Genomic DNA, 23,553 nt, shown 5'->3' with positions numbered 1-23,553 from the left:
CTTTGTTTATAGTAAACCAGACCACATCCTTCTACCAATGCTTTTGCAAACACAATTTACCTACCTTTGGCTTTCCCAGCATTTGAGTCTCAGTTCTTGCAGGCCCAACAAGCATGGTGAACAGTAAATTATTTTGGAAGTTGTTAGGAAGGGATAAAAATTCTCAACTCCAGCTACTGCTGACTCTTCTAATGGCAGTAGTTCTAGTGACTACCAGTCTCATTCTCTATCATCATGTGATTTGGTGAGTGGGAATCTATAGCCAGGGCATGAGAAACTGGGAATGTGCATCCCTGATTTAAAAGCCAAACAAAGTGTAAGCATCCATGTACCTCATATTCTCACCTATGTATGGTTGCATGTGGCACTTTTCATATACATCCACCAGTTACTTGACTTCTGTGAGACTAAGGGGGAGGATGGAAGACATAAAGCAAAGTGAGGCTAGAAGGGGGTGGTCAGGTGCCAAACATTTGATGAACAAGATGAATTGCTGTTTCCCTGTGCACTGTGTGAGCAGATTGCTCTACAATTCTTCAACACCATGAGGATTAGAAAATGTCCCTGTTCCTCTTGAGGTTAATTCAGAGCAAATAGTAGTATCTTCAAGTATTTCTAAAACTCAAGGCAAACACTGAGGGGTCACCTGTGTTTGCCTGTCTTCAAAAGGAATCAGTGTGGCAGTTGTTCCACCCACACCACCTTCTTCTGCTCATCAGCAATGGCTGCACGGACACAGCTAGTAAGTGTCTCAAGGTCATTCCAGGCATCAGGGGCAATTGTCCCATACAGGCAAGACACTGTCTCCAGATGAGCTTCCTCTTTCCGAGTACTATCCAAAAGTTGCTCTTCAGTTGCTCCAAGGCGCTGAAGGGCTTTCCTGAAATGCACAGCAACAAGTCAGAGGCAGACAGGACTTGCCTCTTTAGTGCCATTTTATGTTGAATAGGTAAGGCAAGAGGGTCTAACAGTTACAAGGGGAGAAGGTACAAATTTACCTAAACTAGCTCTATAATAGAAATGAAAAATGGTGGCTATAAGAAAAAGTACTGACAAAACCAGATCTGGGTGGCTGGAAGGTTTTGTGGGAAAACAGAGGTGACTAGTATTTGTAATTTGCCATCAAGTCTGTTTTGACTTCTGATGACCTTATGAATAAGAGACCTCTACAAGCACCAGTCATCAACTGTTCTCAGGTCTCACAAACTCAAGGCTGTGGCTTCCTTTTTGGGCGATTGACTGATAACTGGTATAGCTATCATCCAATTCTTTTTCAGGGAGAAATACAGGCATGTGATTAGGGACAATCTAGTTGTGTAGCTTCAGATATCTCAGAAAATTGTAAGGAGACTAGCTGCATGTGCTCTGAGATGATTGACTGTTTATTCCTTTTAAAATAGCCTAACGTGTTATGACCTCTATGAGGAAATGGCCTTCTGCCTTTAGCAGAAATCACTGGAATTGACAAAATTCTCCAAAACAAAGGACCATTGAATATAAAAAGCATACTCATTGGTTGACCATCTCAGAACATGTGGAGCTTGTCTCCTTACTGCTTTTGCTTTTAAGGTGTTTTCAGTACTCTCTTCACTCCTTCAGATATCTCATAAAGGCTGGCATGCAGTTGGGCATATTTGCATACATACGTTATGCTACATATGTGTAGGGAGGGAAATTCACCACTGCTCGATGTATGTGTTCTGCTTATAATGATGGAAGCCGAATTGTGCAGACACCATGTTCCTCTGTGTCTTGTTATTGCATGTTGTGACTATCATATTGCGTATTGTTCCATGACACCCAGTCATTGACATGTATTGCACAATGTTGATATTCAGCATGGGGCTTGTGCAGTGCTTGTGTAGCATATCTCTGCTTGTGGATATTTGCACTATTCTGAGGGGATGTTGGGCTGCAGCAAAAAGGTGACTTACTCAGTTTACGTACTGCCACCTTGAACAATAGTTTTAAACGTAAGGTGGTCCTAACCTTATAATACCAAGATGGGAGGTGGGAAAGTTTTACCTTTTGACTTTTGCTGAATGGAAAACAGATATTCATCCAGAGCAGCAACACTTACCGGAATTTCTTGCCATTCTTCTCATTGATGGTGATCAGGATAATGATGGGATAGATTTCCATAGCCAGAAGATCCTGCACACTCTCCAGGCCCAGGTCCAGCCAGCCATGTACATTCTAGATGATGAGTATTTAATATTTAACACTGAGTCATATTTGTATCTCTAGTCCTGTGCAAATGATCACTGAATCTACATCACAGTGCAATACCTCCCCATTACCTTTTGCATTAACCCCTCTAGAATCCGACGGAGAACACAGCAACTGCTGTCTGGATCACTTCCTTCAGGCTGGGCATCTCTGCCCTGTGTTTCACTCTGGGAATCTGCAGAGGTAGGAGGAAAATGGGTCAAACTCCAAACTAGAGCCATCCGCAGTAGGATTCTCTGTGGGTTTGGTGATTGAAATTTTATTGATGCCACTCTGGTATACCTTGAGAACTATGAATAAATATACTACATATGCCAAGAAACCATGGACAGTGTTTGAAGATGGAGCAGTGGTTAGGCAAGGAATATTCAGAGATGATTTTGCTAGTTCCTTCTTCTGAAATATCAGCTCCAGGTATTCATTGGCAATCTTCCGTCTAAGTACTAACCAGGGCTCACCTTGCTTAGTTCCAAGATCAGGTGGGATCTAGTGCCTTTAGAGTATTTAGACTCCTCTTTTTTTAGCCAAGACATACCTACTGGACATTTCTCAAAGCCCTTGGACAGGCACAGCTTCTCAGCCAAGATCTTGCCCAAAAGTGCAGGCACTATGAGGATTGGACGTGGCCGTCCAGGCCTGCAGGGCCTGACCAAAGTATATGGCATCAGACTGACACAACTCCTGGGGTGAAGGCTGATTCGGGAGTTCACTAGAACAAAGGGGAGGGGGGGAGGAGAGAAAAGGTCAATGGTGCCAAGGAAGAAAAGGCTGAAGAATACCAGCATCTTATCAGCCCACAGTTTCACTTCAGATTTTCTACACAGATTCTACACATGATTCTCTAGTAATGCTGTCACAGCTATAAACATCCAGGTGCCCCCATAGCTACAGACAGCAAAGAAACAAAACCAGAAATGGGCTGGGAATGTTAATTGCTGCAGAACTGGAAGGCAATTGTGTCCTCCTACTTTCTTAATTGAAAGAAAATCTCACTGGCTCCTCAATTATGGAAAGAAATTAAAAACAGAAGAGAGCTTGGGGCAGATGCTGCTCTTGCCTGGAACAGAAGGTTGCAGCAAACTGACAAAAATATTATGCTTTGTTTTATCCACATGGCTCAGACTATTCATAGGCCAACTGTCACATGAAAGCAACAAGATACTTTGAAAGGAAGGTAATGACCTCTGCTTTATTTGTAGTGGCTGCAATCTGTCTAATATTGTCCTTTTCATTTCTGTCATATCTGATGGATACATAAATGGGAAAAGAGCCTACTAGCACTCCTGTGTAGTCTAGAGGAAAAACATAATGTGCAAATCCATTCTAGGTGGGTGGGTTATAGCAGACACAGTGATGTGGTTGTAGCTGGAGCAAGAAGCAAAGCTTTTTAGAACTATAATACACAGATTAGAGTGCTAGCCTTTGTAGAGACAAGGTAGTGAGTGCCTTTAGCATCACAAATAATGCTTGAACTCACCATTTGGCCTACTAGGGTCGAAGAGACCACAGTCCATGGATGACCAGAGTGGATTAATCTTATTGTTGTCTGTGCTAACAATGTGAACCAATTTGGGCTGCACCCCAGAATTCTACAAGACAAAAAAGGAAGAATGTAACATTAGTCCTAGGGCATGTAGACCTATCCTGAGGGTTATAACAGCAAGTAGTACTTCATAGCTCACAAACTGTGTTATTCAGACCCGGTTAACCCTAGCCTCCATTTCATATAATTATCATTTTGATGCCCAGCAACACATGCTGGTCAGAATTATGTTAAAGATATATTTCCTTCTCCCTGTCTGAATCTCTGTCTCTGGCTTTCTCAGTCTTCCATTTACAAGAAAAGAGTGGTATTGCATTAAACTAGCAGTTCATAGTCTAAAACTCTAAATGAATGCTGGTAAATTTTGTTTCACTGACAATACATCATCACCACAAACCAAGAGATGAAGAAATCCAAAGAGTAGTTAGCTGCAAGATAACCCCATGACTTGCAATGGTGTGACCAATCAGAATAAAAGGATTAAAATGTTGGCCAAATTATGTGGTTGCCTGTGACTGGAGCTGTTTATCATACAGGATAAACAGAGTAATTCCTTGCCCATGTTATGTCACAGAATGCCCTCAATTACCTTGCGGGAAATTATGCTCTTCTGGGCTAGCTCCTGGATCAGGGTGATGAGTTGCTTCTGTGCTCTAGAATGGAGACAGTGAGATAGGAATGTGATGGACAGAAAGGAGCATATGTGGGGCCCTGTTTGTGGGCCACTGTACCCTGCAGAAATTTCAGATAGGCAAGAGTGTACTCATTACTCCCTTGTCCCCTGTGCCAATAGAGATACTCACTGGCAGTAGTTGGGAACAGTGCCAGCATCCATGTCCTTCATGGTGTAGGGGTTCACTTGGCAGGCTCTCCACTGGACTTGGCCTTGACACATGGTGTCTGTGACATGCAGAATGTCATGGCATCCCACTGAAAGCTCCCCAGTTGCCTGTCTCTCGAGGCACAAGTTAGACCGAACATAGAAGGAATCACCCGATGTCACCAGCTTGGAGTTCAGGTCACTCAGCAACTTTTTGTAACCTAATGGGACAGGAAATTGTGTGTTTCTGTGTGAGAGGAGCAGTAGCACAGTAGGCTGGAAGAGATAGTGGGAGCAAGGTATGACAACTGCTTCCTGTATAAGAGTCCTAGAAATCCTACCCTTGATATCTAAGACAGAAAACCCAAGTAGCATTGACTCATTCACACAATTTAGCAAGGGATTCAATCCATGCAGACATTCTCCAGAATGAGCAAGTGCTCTTGTACAACCTACATTTGCTTCAGTGGGACTTATGCAAGTAATTGTCCTGTGGGTGGTATCCAGGTCAGTCCATTTTCCAATATGCCATACTTAAGAGTGTTTGCAGATCTAGAATTTCCTTTATTTCATGGTTGGGACACCTTGGGAGAAACCACTGATCACCAGCACAGACTGGAAGTTAGCCATAGTGCCTTGTTTCTTTCCTAACCAAGCCTATAGACAAATATTCTTACCCTCCATGTTGGGCCTCACAGACAGGCAGCAGAAGCCATTCACCTTCTCCAGGACCCAGAGCGCTTCCTCCAGTGTTGCCTCCTCCAAAACAGCTTTGAAACCTGGCTCTATGACTCCATAATCCACCTAAAATTTCAAATACAAATAGCTTTAACTTGTTAAAAACAGATGTGTTCTTGTCATTCAACATAATTTGTGGAAGAGACTCATAGACAAATTACCTTGGAACAGATGAAGGAAAAAAGTTCCTTTTTGGGGGGGGACTTTAAGTCCCAGTGTCCCTTGGACAGCATGGCTCAAATTCTAAACTTATATTCTCCAGGGAAACAGGCAGTGAGATGATGAGCTGCAGAAGGTGGGACATATTCAGTGTCCTGACCTATTGAGGAATCCGCTGCCATGGGACTAATAATCAGCTGGAAAACTGACAAGAGGAGATTGCTCCAGGGAAAATATCTGTATCTTTACCCATCACCAAGTAGATTGGCAGCATACTGCCCTAACTGCACCATTATGGAATGCTTTTAGTTTTTGCCTGTTGTTTTCTTCCTCCAACATGGAGTGTTTAGATCCAGGCATAAAGCAAACCCAATGAAATCAAGAAGATGTTGGAAATATTTAACCAGTCCAACTTTTGATGCAAACTTGTCCAGTTTACAACTCTTGAACCTGTACACAAATCAGAACATAGTTGCATGCCAAAATCTGCACTTTTCAGAATTTTAGTATCTAGTTCACAGTTTAAAAAGTGGAACAGATATAGATAGTAAGGAAGTATGCACTCCACAAAATACATCATATTCTGGGAAAACCACTTGCAGAAAGCAGGCACACTACGAACAATATATAGGAAAAAGCAAATATTAGTGAAAATGCACATGACAGTGTGGGCGGGGCTGGGGTAGCCGGCTGCATATTGCTTTAAGAAAGAGGAAGTTCTAGGCACACGTGCGAAACAAACTCTCGAGGCTCTGGTTTGCTGCAACAGTGTCTTTTAATAGTTCCACCAAACACTCTTTCTTCTTTCCCCGGTGTGATCAACAAACATAGGCCAACGGGCCAAACAGACTCAAATTCTCACGTCTGCGGGCGTCCACCCTCACTTTCCCCGCCCGCCGTCCTTGGCGTCCTCTGGGTCTCGACTCGGCCTCCCACCGGAGTGTTTCTCCAAAGGCTCCCGGTCAGCCTTGTCGCAGTCCTGGGGTGGGGGACCAGACTCCCACCTTTCCCCCTTAGGATCCCACCACTCGTCCTCCAGGTCTCGGCGTGGCGTCTGTGCCCACTCCTCCTCGTCTGAGTAGGTAAAGTCCCCTTCGGTCCGGGGGTCCCTCAGTTCCACCTCCTGGTGAGGCCCCTTTCGTTGGAAGGTAAGGCGGGTTCGGAGAGACGCGGGGACGCCGTCCCTCCCAGGGCTCCTCTTGACCTGCACTGACCCTCTCTCGTCCGCAGCTCCCCGACCTCCTCTTCCGCGGCTTCTCCCTCCTCCCGAGCGCCACTCTCCCTTCCTTCTTATCCCTCCTCCGGGGCTCCTCCCCTCCGCTCGCTCCGCCCCTTGGCTAATTCCTTCCTCCCTGTCCACCTGGTCCCCTTCCACCCCTCCAGCTCTCCCAGTCTCCTGACTCCCCTCACTACATAACCCCCCCTCCAAGAGAGTTGACGGGTGTGAAGGGGTCCAGGTGGCCTGTCGAGAAAAAAAATCGGCATTAGCATGTAACAGTCCCTGCCGATGATGTACCGTGAAGGCATAGGGTTGCAAAGCCAAGTACCACCTAGTGATACGCGGATTGGAATCTTTCATGGAGGCCAACCAAGTCAATGGGGCGTGATCGGTTACAAGCTGAAATGGGGCCCCCCACAGATAATAACGAAGGTTTGTGACCGCCCATTTAATGGCCAGCGCTTCCCTCTCTATTGCCGCATACCTTTGTTCGGCCAACTTTAGCTTCTTGCTTAGATAAAGAATTGGATGTTCCCCATCTTCAAACTGTTGGGACAACACCGCCCCCAAACCCCACTCTGAGGCATCTGTTTGCACGATAAAAGGCCGGGAGAAATCCGGAGCTCTTAAGACCGGATAGCTACATAACTGTGCCTTCAATTTCTCAAAGGCTTCCTGTTCTATTCTTCCCCAACGGACCCTCCGGGGTTGTCCCTTTTTAGTTAAATTCGTTAATGGGACCGCAAAGTGTGCGAAATGGGGAATAAATCGCCGATAATACCCCACTAAGCCTAGAAATTGTCTGACCTGTTTCTTTGTTTGGGGAATTCCCCATTCTTGTACCTTCAGCACCTTATCAGCTAAAGGTTTAATACAACCCTGCCCGACTCTATGTCCTAGGTACTGTACCTCTTTGCAGGCTATGGCGCACTTTTTGGGGTTAGCTGTTAACCCTGCCCGCCGTAAGGCCTCCAATACCCTGCCCAAATGCTGAACATGTTCTTCCCATGAGTCGCTAAAAATAATGATGTCATCTATGTAGGCGGCTGCGCAGAAGGACAAATCTTGCAGGATTTTGTCCATTAACCGTTGAAAGGTAGCTGCTGCGCCATGTAACCCAAAGGGCATCCGGGTAAATTGAAACAACCCTTTAGGGGTGGCAAACGCCGTCTTTTCCTTGTCCTCTGGTCTTAAGAGGATCTGCCAATACCCCTTTGTAAGATCAATGGAGGACAGATACTTGGCCTGCCCCAGTCGTTCCAATAGATTTATAGCTCCTGGCATCGGGTACGCATCAAATTTCGATACCCTGTTCACCTGTCTAAAATCCACACAGAATCTAACTGTCCCATCTGGTTTGGGTACCATCACGGGTAGGCTACGCCAAGGACTTTTAGATGGCTCTATCACCCCCAGTTTCAGCATTGTCTCCACCTCCTTATTAATAAGTTCCTGCACCCGCCAGGGCCAAGGACGTATGGGCAGCCTCACTACTGTCGCTGGTTCCGTATGTATAGCGTGCTGTATTACCCCGGTACAACCCGGTTCACCTTGGAAAACCTCTTTAAAGCGATTTTGCAAAGCCCTCACCTGTTGCTGTTGTCGTTCATCTAAAGGTGATAAGATGGGAATGTCCCCTGTCTCCAAGAAGTCCTCTGCTTGAGGCCCTATTAACCACTCCTCCTCCTCCTCCGACTCGGGTTCGGCTTCTCCAAATAGAGCCTCTCGCACCCTCCAGGCCTTTAGGAGATTAATGTGAAAAACCCTAGTCTTAGGTGGGTCTTCCCCCATCTTTACTTCATAATCCACCGGGCCTAGCCTCCTCACTACCTCGTAGGGTCCCTGCCATTTTGCAAACAATTTCGCCTTCTGGGCTGGTAGCAATACCAAAACTTGTTGTCCCACCTGCAGGTTGCGCTCTTTTACTTTTCCATCAAAATAACGCTTTTGTTCTTCTTGAGCTTTCCCCAAATTCTCTCGAGCTAACTGCCCTATTTCTTTCAGATGCTGCCTCATTCTTAAAATAAACTGGAGTTCTGATTGAGAGGTGGGGGCCTCCTCCTCCCAACCCTCCTTCAGAATATCTAATATCCCTCTGGGTTTTCTCCCATAAACCAACTCGAAAGGGGAAAACCCCAATGAAGACTGTGGGACTTCTCGAAAGGCAAACAACAAAGGCTCTACCAATTGTGGCCACGTTTTGGGATGTTTTTCTACAAACTTCTTGAGCATACTCTTCAAGGTCCTATTAAAGCGTTCCACCAGGCCATTGGCCTGGGGATGGTAAATTGTCGTCCTGAGGGGCTTTACTTCTAGAAGTTCCCACATTTTCTTAAGGGTCTGGCTCATGAAATTGGACCCTTGATCCGTCAAAATTTCCCTCGGGAACCCTACTCGGGAAAATATCTTTACCAACTCTTGCGCCACTCGGGTTGCTGGTATCGACCGTAAGGGTACCGCCTCAGGATACCGCGTAGCGCAGTCTACCACTACCAATAGGTAGCGAAATCCCCCTGTGGCTTGTTCCAAAGGCCCCACGATGTCCATGGAGATCCGGGAAAACGGTTCTTCAATGATGGGCATCGGAATCAGCTTGCCCCCTGGCGGCCCTTTTCCCTGAAATAACTGACACTGGGGACATGAGTTACAAAAGGCTTTGACCTCGGCATACACTCCTGGCCAGAAAAACCTCTGGAGTATCCTCTGAGTTGTTTTCTCCACCCCCAAATGTCCAGCCATAGGTATCTCATGAGCCAGCCGCATCACCTCTCCCCTTAAGGCCTTAGGAATCACCAATTGTTCCTCACTCTCTTCACCGCCCGTCCGGGGAGGGACTCGATAAAGCAGGTCTCCTCTGATCTCAAACCGAGGCCTTGCCTCCCCCTTCTCTGTTTGGGCCTGCCTCCAAGCCTCCCTCAACACGGGATCGTCCTGCTGCCAGGCCACTAGCTGGGCTCTTCTTACACCGGCCAGGTCTAACACTATAGGGCCGGGGGAAGCGTCTCCTTCTAACCCTTCTTCTTCCGCTAGCAGTTGCCTCCACTCAGGCCAATCCCGCCCCAACAGAGCTTCCCTTTTCAACGTAGGGACCACCCCCACCTTCAGCCATCGGGCTTTCCCCTCTACCTCTACCCATACCCATACCGCCTTATAGGGCTTCAAGTCGCCATGGATACAACGTACGTTTACCGCTTGGGCCCCCTTTACCCCCGGGGCCTCCCGCACCAAGGTCTGACTACACCCGGAGTCCACCAACGCCCCTACCTCCCTTCCATTGACCCTCATTCGTACTACTCGGGCCGGGGAGGGCCCACTACTCACCTGAGCCGCTTCCCAGGAGTCGGCCCACGAACATTCCATCACTGGACAGTTGCGGCGTATGTGCCCTTCCACACCACATGTATAGCAGACCAGAGGCTTGCGAAGAGGCTCCTTGGACGCGGCCTCCCGAGCTCCTTTTACTGCTCCCCCGTCCACCTTCGGGGCATCGGGCTCTGCACGAGGGGTCCCCGCTCCGGGCTCTATCCGCCCCATTCCTCTTCCCACAGCCGCCGGCCCTTTTCCTCCTCTCACCGGGAAGCCCTCCGTCCCCCGGCGATTCCTTCCTCCTTCACACTCTTCGGCTGCTGAGAATGCCTCCATCAGGGCTACGGCGGCCTCCAAACTCTTGGGTCGGTGGCAACGGACCCAATTACGCGCCTGTAGAGGTAGCGCCCCGACGAACTGTTCCACCAGTACCAGCTCTGCCACCTCGACCGACGACCTCTCCGCCGGCTTGAGCCACCGTAAACCACTCGCCCTAATCTTCTGTCCTAGGGTCCTGGGGTGGACCCCTGGTCGCCACCTTAGGTCCCTTAGGCGCAGCCGATATGTCTCCTCCGAGATATTGAGGGTCTGCAAAATAGTTGCTTTCACTTTCTCATAGTCTCTGGCATCTTCAGCCGCCATGGTGTCCACCGCTTCCTGGGCGGGCCCGGTCAGGCATGGTGTCAGAATAAGAGCCCATTGCTCTTGAGGCCACTGGGCCGCGGCCGCCACCCTCTCAAACGTATTGAGGAAGGCCTCTACGTCGTCTTGCGGCCCCATTTTCATGAGCTTCAAGGGGTTCAAGCCGACAGTCCATGTCAGGCCCCGCTCCTGGGGTTCCCCGGTCGTCAGCCGAGGGGACCGCCATAACTCCGCCAACTGGGTCACTAACTGGGCTTGGGCTTGCTGTTGGGAACTACACACTTGCTCCAGCATCCGCGTCTGCTGAGCAGACACGTGTTGGAGTAAAAGCTGTTGTTGCTCAGCAAACCAGGCAAAAAGCTGTTCCTGGGTGGGCCTTTGCCCCGCCCTGTGGGCGGTGCCCGCATTCTCCACCAATGTGGGCGGGGCTGGGGTAGCCGGCTGCATATTGCTTTAAGAAAGAGGAAGTTCTAGGCACACGTGCGAAACAAACTCTCGAGGCTCTGGTTTGCTGCAACAGTGTCTTTTAATAGTTCCACCAAACACTCTTCCTTCTTTCCCCGGTGTGATCAACAAACATAGGCCAACGGGCCAAACAGACTCAAATTCTCACGTCTGCGGGCGTCCACCCTCACTTTCCCCGCCCGCCGTCCTTGGCGTCCTCTGGGTCTCGACTCGGCCTCCCACCGGAGTGTTTCTCCAAAGGCTCCCGGTCAGCCTTGTCGCAGTCCTGGGGTGGGGGACCAGACTCCCACCTTTCCCCCTTAGGATCCCACCACTCGTCCTCCAGGTCTCGGCGTGGCGTCTGTGCCCACTCCTCCTCGTCTGAGTAGGTAAAGTCCCCTTCGGTCCGGGGGTCCCTCAGTTCCACCTCCTGGTGAGGCCCCTTTCGTTGGAAGGTAAGGCGGGTTCGGAGAGACGCGGGGACGCCGTCCCTCCCAGGGCTCCTCTTGACCTGCACTGACCCTCTCTCGTCCGCAGCTCCCCGACCTCCTCTTCCGCGGCTTCTCCCTCCTCCCGAGCGCCACTCTCCCTTCCTTCTTATCCCTCCTCCGGGGCTCCTCCCCTCCGCTCGCTCCGCCCCTTGGCTAATTCCTTCCTCCCTGTCCACCTGGTCCCCTTCCACCCCTCCAGCTCTCCCAGTCTCCTGACTCCCCTCACTACAGACAGTGAATATAAATTTTGCAGATGTTTGTGTATTAATTCACAAACAGATATAAAAACATCTTATGACCCACAAAATGAAAAATGAAGAAACTGAAAATGACAGAGTTACCCGTCTCCAGACAAAGGAGGTTAGCGACCAGCAATCATGTCAGTTTAAAAAAATGGAAACATACCATGTTCAGAGGAGCCATTACTGTATTGCACATCTGTGCAATCGCGTGACTGGGGCTGCCGCTGCCATTATGCTCTATTCCTGACTCTCCCTTTAACCTCCTCTCCCTGCCCAAGCCCTACCCGTCATGTCTTTCATTTTTTATTTTATTGCTATTTATTTTAACCTTTTCATGCAATTCCAGAGCTCGGCTACTCAGAGTTAATTTTTTTTTTAAGAGAAACATAAAATAAAGGGAACCAGACTTCTTGGGAATAGTGAGCGGGGGGGGGGGGGGGGCAGACAGGGAGAGATGAGAAGACACTGACACCACGTGACTGCTAATATCAGAAATGCCTCACCAGCAACATTTTGCACCTGGGAACATGTGCAATTGGGAGGTACTTGATGGGTTTCCTCCATCAGTGAAAAGGGATGCCCTAGCCACACTTGGGGAACACAGCAGCAATAGGCTGTGTTCGTGTGATAAGTATTGCCAAAGCCACTTTTTTATGGCTCTAACTGTGGTTTAAAAGCCATGTGTACTAATTTCCTAAATTAGATCCCACTGATGACAATGGATCTATTCAATTTATGACCAAGAATAAATCTAGATTGCTCTTCCATTACATGGGGATAAAGATAGGATGAATAAAGCATCCAAAGAGAAATGTGCTATGTCCATGAGAAGAGGACATATAAGACCTTGGAAAGTACAGCACAGACTTACAATATGATTTACAGAGATGAGGTCCCAACATCTTACCAGCACAATCTGTTGGCCTGGTGACAGAGACATTTCATCAGCAGGAGAGCCTGGTGTGACCTGATGAATGAAGATGCCAGTTTGGTTGCCCCCAATAATGCTGATCTGTTCCAACAAAGCATTGGCTTGGAAAGCAATGGTGGTGATGCGGCTTGTGAAGCGCTGCGCAAGTCGACGGCGCATGGGCACACTGAGGAGAAGAGAACAATGAAGACAGGTTGGGCATTGGTCCTCTGGGGTCCTCTTGTGACATAATATTTTCCTCTTTCTTGGCCACTGCAATTTTGCTTTTGAAACATGACTGCAACTCAACTCCAGTCACTTATTCAAGGCTATTCAGAGTGACAACCAACTGTCATTTAGAACAAGGCATGCTATGACAGACCTCAAATTTGAATCACCAAGTACTGTGCATAATGCAGAAAATTCAGTATACTGTAGTTTCTCTTGGATATAAGCAAAAAGAAGGCATGTGAGCAACAAAACAGCCGGCTATTACTGTTACTGTCATATGCTTTCAAGTTGACTTGTTTATGGTGACTCTGTCCTAGAGTTCTCCTGGCAAGATTTGTTCAGAGGAAGTTGAAGTTACCTTTCTCTGAGGTTGAGAGAGTGTGATTTGCCCAGTAGCCAAGTGAGGATCAGAATCCTGGTCTCCAAAGTCCTAGTGACTGTCCAACATTTAAACCACTACCCCCTGCTGGCTCTCTTATTCATTTGGACAAAAGTAGAAATTGAAAATCCCACTGATTTATGTGTACAGAACACCTGAGCCTTTGAATCCAAGCTCCCTTAGACCACTGCATTGCAGGCAACTGGCCCTTCATTACTTCCATAAGTATAATTACTCCAGGAAATTATATAGTTCTTTGCTTGAAGAACAGGTTATCTGTTTTTTCTTTCCCACTCAAATCTCTACACCTATTCCCCGCCTCTGTGGCCCCTTTGCCTTTATTCTAGTACCTATACCCCCTGACATTTGTTTTCCAATGATTTTCTAGACTAACACACTCAATTTCCCATGCTGTTTGATTTTTTTGTTACAGATGGTCCCCAGTTCATGACTTTCCTTGTCTTGATCTGTCCCTGCCACAGCTGTCTTAGCTGCTGGGGCAGGTTGCAGCACTTCTGCCATTAATTTGAACCCCGGGCCTGTGGGATATTCTGACCCAAACTGCCTCTGGTCTAGCACATGACATTTACCTTTCTGAGATGCAAGAGTCCATATGGAACAATAGGGAGGTGCCATCTGCAAAGAAGAAATATTTGAATAAATGAGAACAAGGTGATTTCTTGTAGGTCTCTAGCCCAAGCATCCACATTACTCAGCACACACTCAGCATTTTAAAAGGTTCTGGAGCAGTGGACAAATTGCTACACAGATGTTTGACTAGCCATTCTCGGAGTTGTCTCATTGTGCCTCCATTGCCTTCTTAGATTTAGACACCAAACATCTCCCCCCCCCCCCCATTAAGTGGGAAGAGCTGCTAGGGGAGGGTTTCATTTCTGTAGCAAACCTGGAGGAATGGAAACAGATTTCCCACGGTAGATTGCAGTATATGGAAAGGAACAGGACTTCCAGGCAGCTGATCCCCCATCTATATTGTACAGTGTTTACCAGTGATGTAGACTTGAATCAGTTGACTTGGACTCAAGTTGCTTCAGTGACTTGACTTTGACTTGACTCAGTAATAAATACAATTCACAACTTGTATATTTAAAGCAACTGTTTGCTAACATCATTCACTTTGAGCAGCAGGCAAGATATGCCCCCAGAGTGTGGGGCGAGTTTCTTGGAGGGGAACGGAAATGTGTTCAGCAATAGGCTTGAGGCAGGGAGGTAGCCAAGGGGGGGGGGGGTTCTTGGGGTCCGGACCCCCCCTTCCATTAGAAAAATGAATGGTGTGTGCTGCTGCGCCGCCGCACTCAAACCCCATTATAATGGTGGCACTTAGTCTGGACCCCCCCCTTCCTAAAATCCTAGCTACGTCCCTGCTTGAGGTAGAAGAATCTTAAAGCTTTTGAGAAGGTTTAGAAGTCTTGAAAAGGTTTGGAAGCCCCCTCTGATGTACAGCAGGGATAGGCTGCCAAGCGGACCTCAAGCCCCACCTCAAGCCTATTGCCTAACACATTTGCTATTCCTCTCCTAGAAACACAGCCTCCTTTTTTTCTGTTAAAGTTGTTTCCCAGACTTGAGGTAAAGGTAAAGGTAGGCCTTTGACATGAATGTCTAGTCATAACCGACTGTAGGGGGTGGTGCTCATCTCTATTTCTAAGCCGAAAAGCCAGCGATGTCTGAGTACTGCTCTGGTGGTCATGTGACAAGAATGATTGCACTGAACACTGCTACCTTTCCACTGAGAAGTGGTACCTGTCTATCCATTTGCATTTGCATGCTTTTGAACTGCTAGGACTAATGACAGGAGCTCACCCCATTATATGGCACTTCGGCCTTGAACTGCCAACCTTCTGATTTTCCGATAATCAGAACTGGCATCTTAACCACTAAGCCACTGCAACCTACTCCAGACTTGTGACAAAACTTAAAATTTTACTTGAAAGTATCTTGCAAAGACTTGAGACTTGACTTGTGACTTGAAGGGAGAGACTTCAGATTTGACTTGGAGTAAAAGAGTTGAATACATCATTGGTATTTACTGTTCAGTGTGATTCTTTGGAATGATTCAAGCCAAAGCCCATTTTCCTTTTCTTTCCATAGGAAAGACTGTCCATAGGACAGACTCCCCAGATTGCCCTTTTTCTCACCTGCCCACCCCCAAAAGAAACAAGGAGAATTGCCTCTCTTGGAACATCTTTACCTCTTCAATAAATCTTATCAGCTCCCTCTACTAATTAACTTTTTAAAAATATCAAAGCTTCATAGGAGTATTGGCCTCACTGCAACCAGACCTATCTCAGGTTTCAATGCTTGAAAGTAACCTCCGTATATACTCTTGTATAAGTAAAAGGATTTACACCAAAAAATTGTCCCAAAATCATGGTTCGATTTATAAATGAGTCAATATGGTAAAATACCCTGCCGCTGGGCTTTCTCCTAAGGCGAAGGCCAGGTGGCAAAGGAGGAAGAGGGGCAAACGATCACCTCTTGAGGCTCTTCAGCCCCTGGGCCTTCTCCCAAGGAGGTCAGGTGGAGAAGGAGGAAGAGGGGAGAACGCTTGCTCCTCTAGGGTCCACCACTGCCAGGCTTTCTTCTGGGGAAAAGGCCAGGTGGAGGAAGAAGAGTGCCAAATACTCGCCCCTAAAAGCTTCTCTGCCACCCTTCCACCTGCTGTTGGTTGTTTAGAGCCGGCCCACTTGCCTCCTCTTCCTCTTCCTTCTCTCCACCTTCTCTGAAGAGATAAGAGGCTAGCTGTAAACAACTGAGGGCAGTGTCATGGGCCAAGAGCTGCAGACCTGAGACCTGGAGGAAGAGTCTGATGAGGAGGCTGAGGAAGGGACTAGGCAAGTCTTCCAGACAGGGAACAACCTGCAGCTCTCCTTGTTGCAGAGCAGCCCCAGCCAGCTCTCCCTGCTGAAGAACACGGGCCAGCAGAACAAGGGCAAGACCTGCTGATGAGGAAGAAGACACAGCTGGGGTCTTAAGTCCTCAATCAAGCATTAAGGACAAAAGGATCCAACAAAAGATAGAACTAAGACACTAGGCCAGGCTACAGGCCAAGCAAGGTCTGATTAGAACCAACTGGTGTCAGGCTATTTAAGAGCTGAGTTTGCCTAAGGCAGTTGCTGGAAGCAACCTGTCTGTTTCTTGGCCAGCATTCCTGTCCCTCATACCTGTTTCCAGACTCCTGCATTTCCTCTTTCGGACTTCCTGGCTTCTTCAACCCTTCGACCATATTGACCTTGATTCCTGTTGTTTCTCTTGACTCAGACTGGTTGAACAGCACCTTTCTCTTAACAGACTCCCCCACACAAAGACACTTTCTAGCTGCTTATAATTCACTGCCTCTGCCTGCATTAAGAGTTGATGGTTTCCTGCCAGCCAGTCTGTGTAGCTGTTTAGTGAATCAGGACAGGCAGGCAGATGGGTGGCAAAGCAGGACTATGCTAACCCCAAATTTTTATCCTCGACTTATCCACAGATCATACCATATTCTATAATTTTCTCTCCACAACCTGCCCTCAATATACCATATATACTCAACTATAAGTTGATGTTTTGTATAAGTTGTGGGCAGGTTTTGGGGCAAAAATTAGGAATTTTGATATAATAATAATAATAATAATAATAATAATAATAATTATTATTATTATTATTTATATTTCCCGCCTCTCCCTGTGGATTGAGATGGGATTACAGCAATAAAACTATTCCATATAAAATACAATAGTTAAAACAATAACATTACTATTAATTCACTAAAATAACGGATCATCAACTAGCATTCACACTAACATTCATACAATCAGATCAGAAATGGAGTATTTAAGATCTCTTATAAAAGATCAGGTGGGTAGGCCTGCCGGAAGAGATCTGTCTTTAGTGCCTTCTTGAAGGCATCTAAGGTGATGATAAGGCAGATCTCCTCCAGCAAGCTGTTCCACAATCTAGGGGTCGCAGTGGTGAATGTTCTGTAAGAAGTTGTTAGCCTGGTTTTTGAGTACTCCAATAGGTTCTTTCCAGATGTTCTGAGAATGCGGGGCGGATTGTGTAGGGAGAGGCGTTCCCTCAAGTAACTCAGGACCAAGCCATGAAGGGCTTTAAAGGTAATAACCAACATTTTGTATTGTGCCTGGAAGCTAATTTGCAACCAATGAAGGGATTTTAACACCAGTGTTATGTTGTCTGATCTAGCTGTTCCAGTGACCAGTCTGGCTGCCGCATTTTGAACCAATTGATATGATAAATCAAGAGTAAAACCTAGGGTCTCAGTACCCTATGTACTTTCTTTCTTTCCTTCGGGAGATAGCCAGACTGGGGAAGAGGAGGGAGTACAAGTGTTTGCCCCCTAAGCCTTTCTCCACCCTGGCTGTCCCTTTGTGAGACAGCCAGGCTGAGGAAGAAGCTTGAGGGGCAAGCCCACCACATTGACCAATGTAGAAGTCAACCCAGGTTTTTTGGGTCAATTTGTTTGCTACCCCCCCCCCCCCCTTATACACGAGTGTATACAGTATACATGAGGTCAAATATACACAGTAGTTATAGGATTACCAATAATGCATTACCTTTATTTTGTAACAGAGGCATACTGATATTACATTTCAAAAGGAACATAAAGAGAGGAAATAATGTTACAGGTGGAGGACAAGTAAAAGGGAAAATTTAAAGGTATTCTGAGAATTTTTCACATTTTATGACATTTACTTATAAATCTAAAAATATTTCCTCTTCACCCAAAAGTCCTCTGGAATTGGAAATAGACAGACATTTTAGGTGAAACTGTTATAATATGCTCTGGGGTAAAGAGACAGGGGAGGTAATTATGAATACAACATCCCTGTGGGACAGATATTTTCTTCCCTTGCCCATTGGACACTAGAGGGAAAGTTTTGCTCCGTCTGAAAAAAGCCTTACCTTCTTTTCCCAGCATATCATAATCAAAAAAAGGATTCTCCATTTTCTCCTCAGAGCCAAGAGTAAAATCCTCCTCCAGAAACTCCTGAGAACTGCTGCACAGGAAGAGATAGAGGACATGAAAACAATGGAAGATAAAGAAAGAAGTTAGCCCCATAGAATGCCAAGTTGGAGCAGTTACTTCAATCAGCAGATTCCTGGGGAGGATGCCATTATTATGCCTCCAGTCTTTACCTGTTGATACACATTTAAGATATATAAACATGTCATTTTACAAGTTAGCTCTGGTTTAGAGTAGTGCTTCTCAGGCTATCCAACGTGGGGACTGATAAATATTTTTTCTCCAGTGTGCCAGAGACCAGCAATATATTTGTCACTATTGGCTACAACTTTTTATTTCTTTCCTGGAAACTCTTCAGGCCTAGGGTCTGGCAGCCAATGGCTCAGGGGCAAGCACCAGTCAGGGATCACTATGGTGTCCTCCCCACACCTCATGTGTGAAACTATCTAGGGACATTACTACACATGGTTTTTAAACTGTGATCACACCGGGGAAGAAGAGGCATTGGCCATAATCATCACATGACAATGCCTCTGACCTGTAGTTGCGCTGTCCCTAGGGCTGCCATATCCCGCCTGGGGGAAGGACTTTCCCAGTTTGGGGAGGGTCCACACGGTCCCGCCCCAGTTTGGCCCAGCCCCCGGGATCCCCCCCCCCAGCGAGGCCCTGGGGGCGACTCCGCGATCACGGAGTCCTCCAAGGCCTTGCCGGGGCCTAGGAGGAGCAGAAGGTCACTTGCCACCGCGGCGATGGCCGCGATGACGGGCGGCCCCCACACCCCTTCCTGGCCTGAGAGGAGGCCGAGGCTTCCTCCCAAGCCGGGAAGGAGGACAAGGTTTTAAAATGTAGGGCCTTTTTTTTTAATTTCCTGGTCAGGAAATTAAAAAAAAAAGCTCCTACATTTTAAAACCTTGTCCTACATTTTCCCGGTTTGGAGGTCCTCAGGGATGGCAACCCTAGCTGTCCCCAACCTCTCCCTTTTCATTGATGGGGGAAACTCCTCAATGATCTGGCAAGCATGCAAGTCCCCAGGTGTGAAACATTGCTGCTGTGGCAGTTGCATGATTGCGAGTCAGGTGATGTCAGTGTCCCTTCCTCCCCAGATCCTCCCTCCTCCCCTTGCTATTCCAGATAACCTTTACTATCTTTAATTTTTTTTCTATGTCTTTTGTTTTTGTTTTGACTTCCATCACATTAGCAGAACTTCAGAAATGCATGGGAAAAGCTGTGTGTGTGTGTGTGTGTGTGTGTGTGTGTGTGTGTGTGTGTGAAAAACTAAAAAGCATGCTGAGTAGGGCACATGGCAGGGAGACAGGGTTAAGAGAGAGGAAGAGATGGAGGCAGCAATCTTCCTGTGCAGCTGCCTTGAGAATGGTATGTTACCATTTTATTTTAGTAGCATGACTGATGCAAGAATGGAGCTCATGCAGAAGAATCCTAGGTCTAACACCAAACCTATCTTTCCTACTCAGGATCAGGATAAGGTCCAAACAAGTTTAATCCCTGACCAGCTCTTTAATTCTGGGAACCTCTGATATGGAGGAAGTGTACATCACAGTAGAGGCTATCTTGGTACCATGGGGCATCATCATGCCTTCGGTTGATATGGATGTTCCAGATGAGTAGAACCTATCTAGTTAACTACATGAATGGTCATGGAAAACTTCTCACACCTTGCCCCTCCTATGGCCTAGATTCATTGGTTGCCCTTGAGTAAATCACTCCCTCTAAGCCATTGTTTTCTTTGCAGAAAATGAGTAATAGTAACCTACAGAGATATTTAGGGATTTAAAAACAATAAATATGTTTTCCAAATCTGAGATAAGTTTGAAATGGTATGAACAATCTTATAACATTATTTCTTTATAGGTTCCTAGTTGGAATTAGAACAGATTTCTATATATCTAGTGGACAACAGCATGACTGAAGACACTGCTGCTGTACACAGAATCTAATAGTATTTGAAGGCTTATGGAAACAAGATTCTAGTTGTCAGGTTATAAAGAAGTGATCAAAGCTTAAAAAGAATGCAGGATTTCTAATGATAAGGAGAAATAGGATATTTACATATCCTTCCTATCTTCTTCTAATATATCCTCCATTTTCAACAAAAATCTGGATTTGGATTTGGATATCCAGATCCAGAAATCTGGATATTCTGCCCAAATCTAGATTCTTTGATAAATGTGATGGAGACCCCTTTCAAGCAAGCTGCAACCAAATTTCACATGAATGACTGGACAAATCAAGTGTTCAGCCTCACAGTAGAAATGTATAGTAGTGTATGGGAGAGGTAAGACCTCTGAGAAGAAGAAAAACTGTGAGTTAAAAGAAGGGGGAAAGGGACCTCAAAGAGATTTTGAAGTGAGATCCAAACCAAGACCTTCAGAAAAGAGGGGCTGTGGTTGTGTGTTGTGATGTCATAAAAGACTCAATGGAAGAATTATTTGAAGGGGATCTATTTGTTATATAATTATAAGGTAGTGGAAGGAGAGAATCATCCTATATAAAATTGCTTTGAATTGTTTTTCTGTATCAGCAATTTGATATATATCTTTTAACCTTTTGCAAGGGTTATAATAATTCCCAAAGCCCTGACATACCTCCTGGAAAAAGAGGTCTCTTGCATGGCTCTCCTCTGAAGGGAATGCTTACAAGGTGGGACTGGGCTGCATGATCGGAAGCTCTCAACTAGCTCTTGGCTTGACCGATGGCTTAAACTGGACCACGACTGAAAAAAAAAGAAGAAGTCAGTTTGATTACAAATATATTCCAGCATGTCACTATTCAGGGTTATAAATAAGGTATTTGTTCCCTTGCTTCCCATACTCTAAAGAGTGGGATCTTCCAAGATAGACCTCTAAACTCTAACTGGTACTGGAAATGATAAACCACACGCACTCCTCTACAGTGTTCCCCAGCTCACTTTTCAGTCCCAAAAAATGTTAAGGGTTTGGTGAAGAATAATTTCTGATACCTATACCTCTGATGTGCTCAATAAGCTGTCCTGACTGTCTTCTTCCTGGGGACAAATGGCATGCATGCGCACTAAACGTTGCTTCCTCTTTGGACAATGATCTCCAGGCTCGGAGTTGGTGGACACATTCTGCTGAACCTGCTAACAAAGGACCCACAGAGAGAAGCAGGAGGAAAGGAGTCAGTCCCTTCCTTCAGAAGGCAATCTCATTTTACAAGATACAAATCAGACAACAGCACAAAGGCTGAAGTGCAAAAAGCATTACAGTGAGAAACTCTGTATCTTAGGTGACAGGAGGAGAACCATTCCTCTTTCAGAAGGGAGTCAGGGAGGCAAAAGAAATTTAAACCACAAGAAACTATAGTATATATTCTCCCTCCCTTTCCAGAAAAGAACAACACCCATCACTCCAAGTAAATAGGGGAAGTTAAAAAGGAAAGTAACATCCCTCTGTTGTTGCCAGTTGAGGATTTTATCCTCATTTTAAAAAATCTCCTATGTGGGAGATGATAAAGAAGTATTCAGGGTGAAAAGCCAATGAACAAAAGCCTTAAATCTCTCCTGTGCCTTGCCACAGTGGTCTTAGTCGGGGATAAAAAAGAAACTGAGACTATGAGATATTGATCAATCAATCATTCAGCCAATCATGTAACTGTGGTTCTGAGACTCTGAAACACCCAGTTGTCTTCTATTAAAAGAGAGACCAGGATGATCTCTTCCTCTCCTCAGTTATGCCCATCCATAGGCATAACCCCACCTCAACTAAACCTCACCTTCAGTGCTGAGCCACTCAGGCCCACCTGCTTCCGGAGTTCACAGATCTCATCAGTGAGCTCAAAGACTCTGCGTCGGAGAGAATCTTTCTCTAGGAGGCTCTGGGAAATTTCCATCTGAACTGTGTCCCGAGCACTGTAGGCCTAGGGAAAGAGGACAGAGATACATTATCAGTGATATGGGTTCTGGGAGAAAAACAAAGAAAAACAAAGTATTCTGCAACAACAAAACTTCAAAGACCAGTACAAAATGGGCCAAGCGATCCAAATGTCCCACAATGGTTTAAAAGGCTGTAGTGAGTAATTTCCTACAGGGCTCTGAGAATTACTGCAAACTAGGATCATGCCCAGCAAACAAACAAAACTGCTTCATTTATATACTGCTTCATACTGAACTAGCAGTGTCTAAGCAGTTTACAACTGTAAGCCAATTGCCCCCAACAAGCTGGGTACTCATTTTAGCCACCTCCTCGGAAGGATGCAAGCCTGAGTCAAGCTTGAGCCCTTGGCTGGTATTGAACTTGCAACCTTATGGTTTTGAGTGAGTGGCTGCAGTACAGACATTTAACCACTGTGCCACAAGCAGAAAATATCATTGCAGCCGCCACTGAATTTAGCAAGTACAAAAACATCTATCCTGCTGAAAAGATTTTGATGTTAAAATATACCCAGCAATTGTGACAAGACTTCCTATCTAAATTGTTTGCTGAATGGCCTTATGCTAATTCTCTTTGAAAAGCAAAGAACATTTCAGCAAACAAAATTAGTACAGCAGCCAATTTAGATAGGAAGTCTTGTCACAACTGCTGGGTATATTTTAACACCAAGATCTTGGGTGCTCTGAGCTTACAATAAACAACAAGTACTAAATCCTACTATTTGACATGTGACAACTAGGGAATGCCGTGGCATTTCTGTACCCACTGCAACATCCTGTAGTTTTAGGATCCTGCTAAACAGGCAGGCTGTCTTCTCACTAATTTTGTCAGCCTCCCTGTTCCATATGCCAATCAGCTCCCTCTGTTTGTTAGTCAGACTTCCAGTCCAGATACCTGATCTCTCTCTTTCTGTAGGTCAGCCACTTGTGCCTGGAGGGCACTGATTTTCTCCTTGTAGATCTCACAGTCCACTTTCATCCTCCGGCACTCCATCAAAGTGTGTTGTTTTTCTTCCCAGCACTGCTTAGAGAGACATAAGTAGCAAGATCATTGTCTCTAATATTAACATCTCATATTTGTCCTTACTTCCAGAAGCTTCATTCATATATGCTATGTTGGCAATCTTAACAAGAGTATAAAGTGGGCTGTGAGCTTTTAAATACCTAAGACAGCAGGGCCAACAAAAGACATTTTGCTGCTTGAACAAGGGGACAAAATAGCCATCTTTGCCATTGGGCCTTACCAGACTGGCACTTGAATCAGAACTGGTGATGGAATGACTTCCTCCATTTCCCCTGAATGTAGCAGTCT

At 46.1% G+C, this 23,553-nt stretch overlaps 1 protein-coding gene across 2 annotated transcripts in view; it reads right to left on the bottom strand.

Annotated features, from left to right (window-relative positions):
- CARD14 (caspase recruitment domain family member 14) overlaps nucleotides 1-23,553 on the bottom strand; it is a 33,659-nt gene continuing 10,106 nt past the window's right edge. Inside the window, exons 6-20 of one of the 2 annotated variants that reach the window (XM_089507992.1) lie at nucleotides 23,137-23,262; nucleotides 22,085-22,228; nucleotides 21,318-21,452; nucleotides 20,938-21,065; nucleotides 18,274-18,368; nucleotides 13,944-13,989; nucleotides 12,741-12,930; nucleotides 5,270-5,396; nucleotides 4,576-4,813; nucleotides 4,362-4,425; nucleotides 3,707-3,818; nucleotides 2,765-2,938; nucleotides 2,301-2,404; nucleotides 2,081-2,196; nucleotides 1-880 (exon numbers count right to left, since the gene is read on the bottom strand). In XM_089507992.1, coding sequence (XP_089364118.1) covers nucleotides 673-880; nucleotides 2,081-2,196; nucleotides 2,301-2,404; nucleotides 2,765-2,938; nucleotides 3,707-3,818; nucleotides 4,362-4,425; nucleotides 4,576-4,813; nucleotides 5,270-5,396; nucleotides 12,741-12,930; nucleotides 13,944-13,989; nucleotides 18,274-18,368; nucleotides 20,938-21,065; nucleotides 21,318-21,452; nucleotides 22,085-22,228; nucleotides 23,137-23,262 — 2,007 coding nt within the window. In that variant the 3' untranslated portion in view covers nucleotides 1-672. The remainder of the gene's footprint in view (nucleotides 881-2,080; nucleotides 2,197-2,300; nucleotides 2,405-2,764; nucleotides 2,939-3,706; nucleotides 3,819-4,361; nucleotides 4,426-4,575; nucleotides 4,814-5,269; nucleotides 5,397-12,740; nucleotides 12,931-13,943; nucleotides 13,990-18,273; nucleotides 18,369-20,937; nucleotides 21,066-21,317; nucleotides 21,453-22,084; nucleotides 22,229-23,136; nucleotides 23,263-23,553) is intronic. The other variant, XM_089507986.1, reaches the window with a different exon arrangement.

The sequence above is a fragment of the Sceloporus occidentalis genome, unplaced genomic scaffold (assembly GCF_023333645.1).
Source record: "Sceloporus occidentalis isolate IW3139 unplaced genomic scaffold, rSceOcc1.0.p SCAF_1, whole genome shotgun sequence".
Lineage (NCBI taxonomy): Eukaryota > Metazoa > Chordata > Lepidosauria > Squamata > Phrynosomatidae > Sceloporus > Sceloporus occidentalis.
Note: the sequence above shows the minus strand (reverse complement) of the source record. Positions and strands in the feature narration are given on the sequence as shown.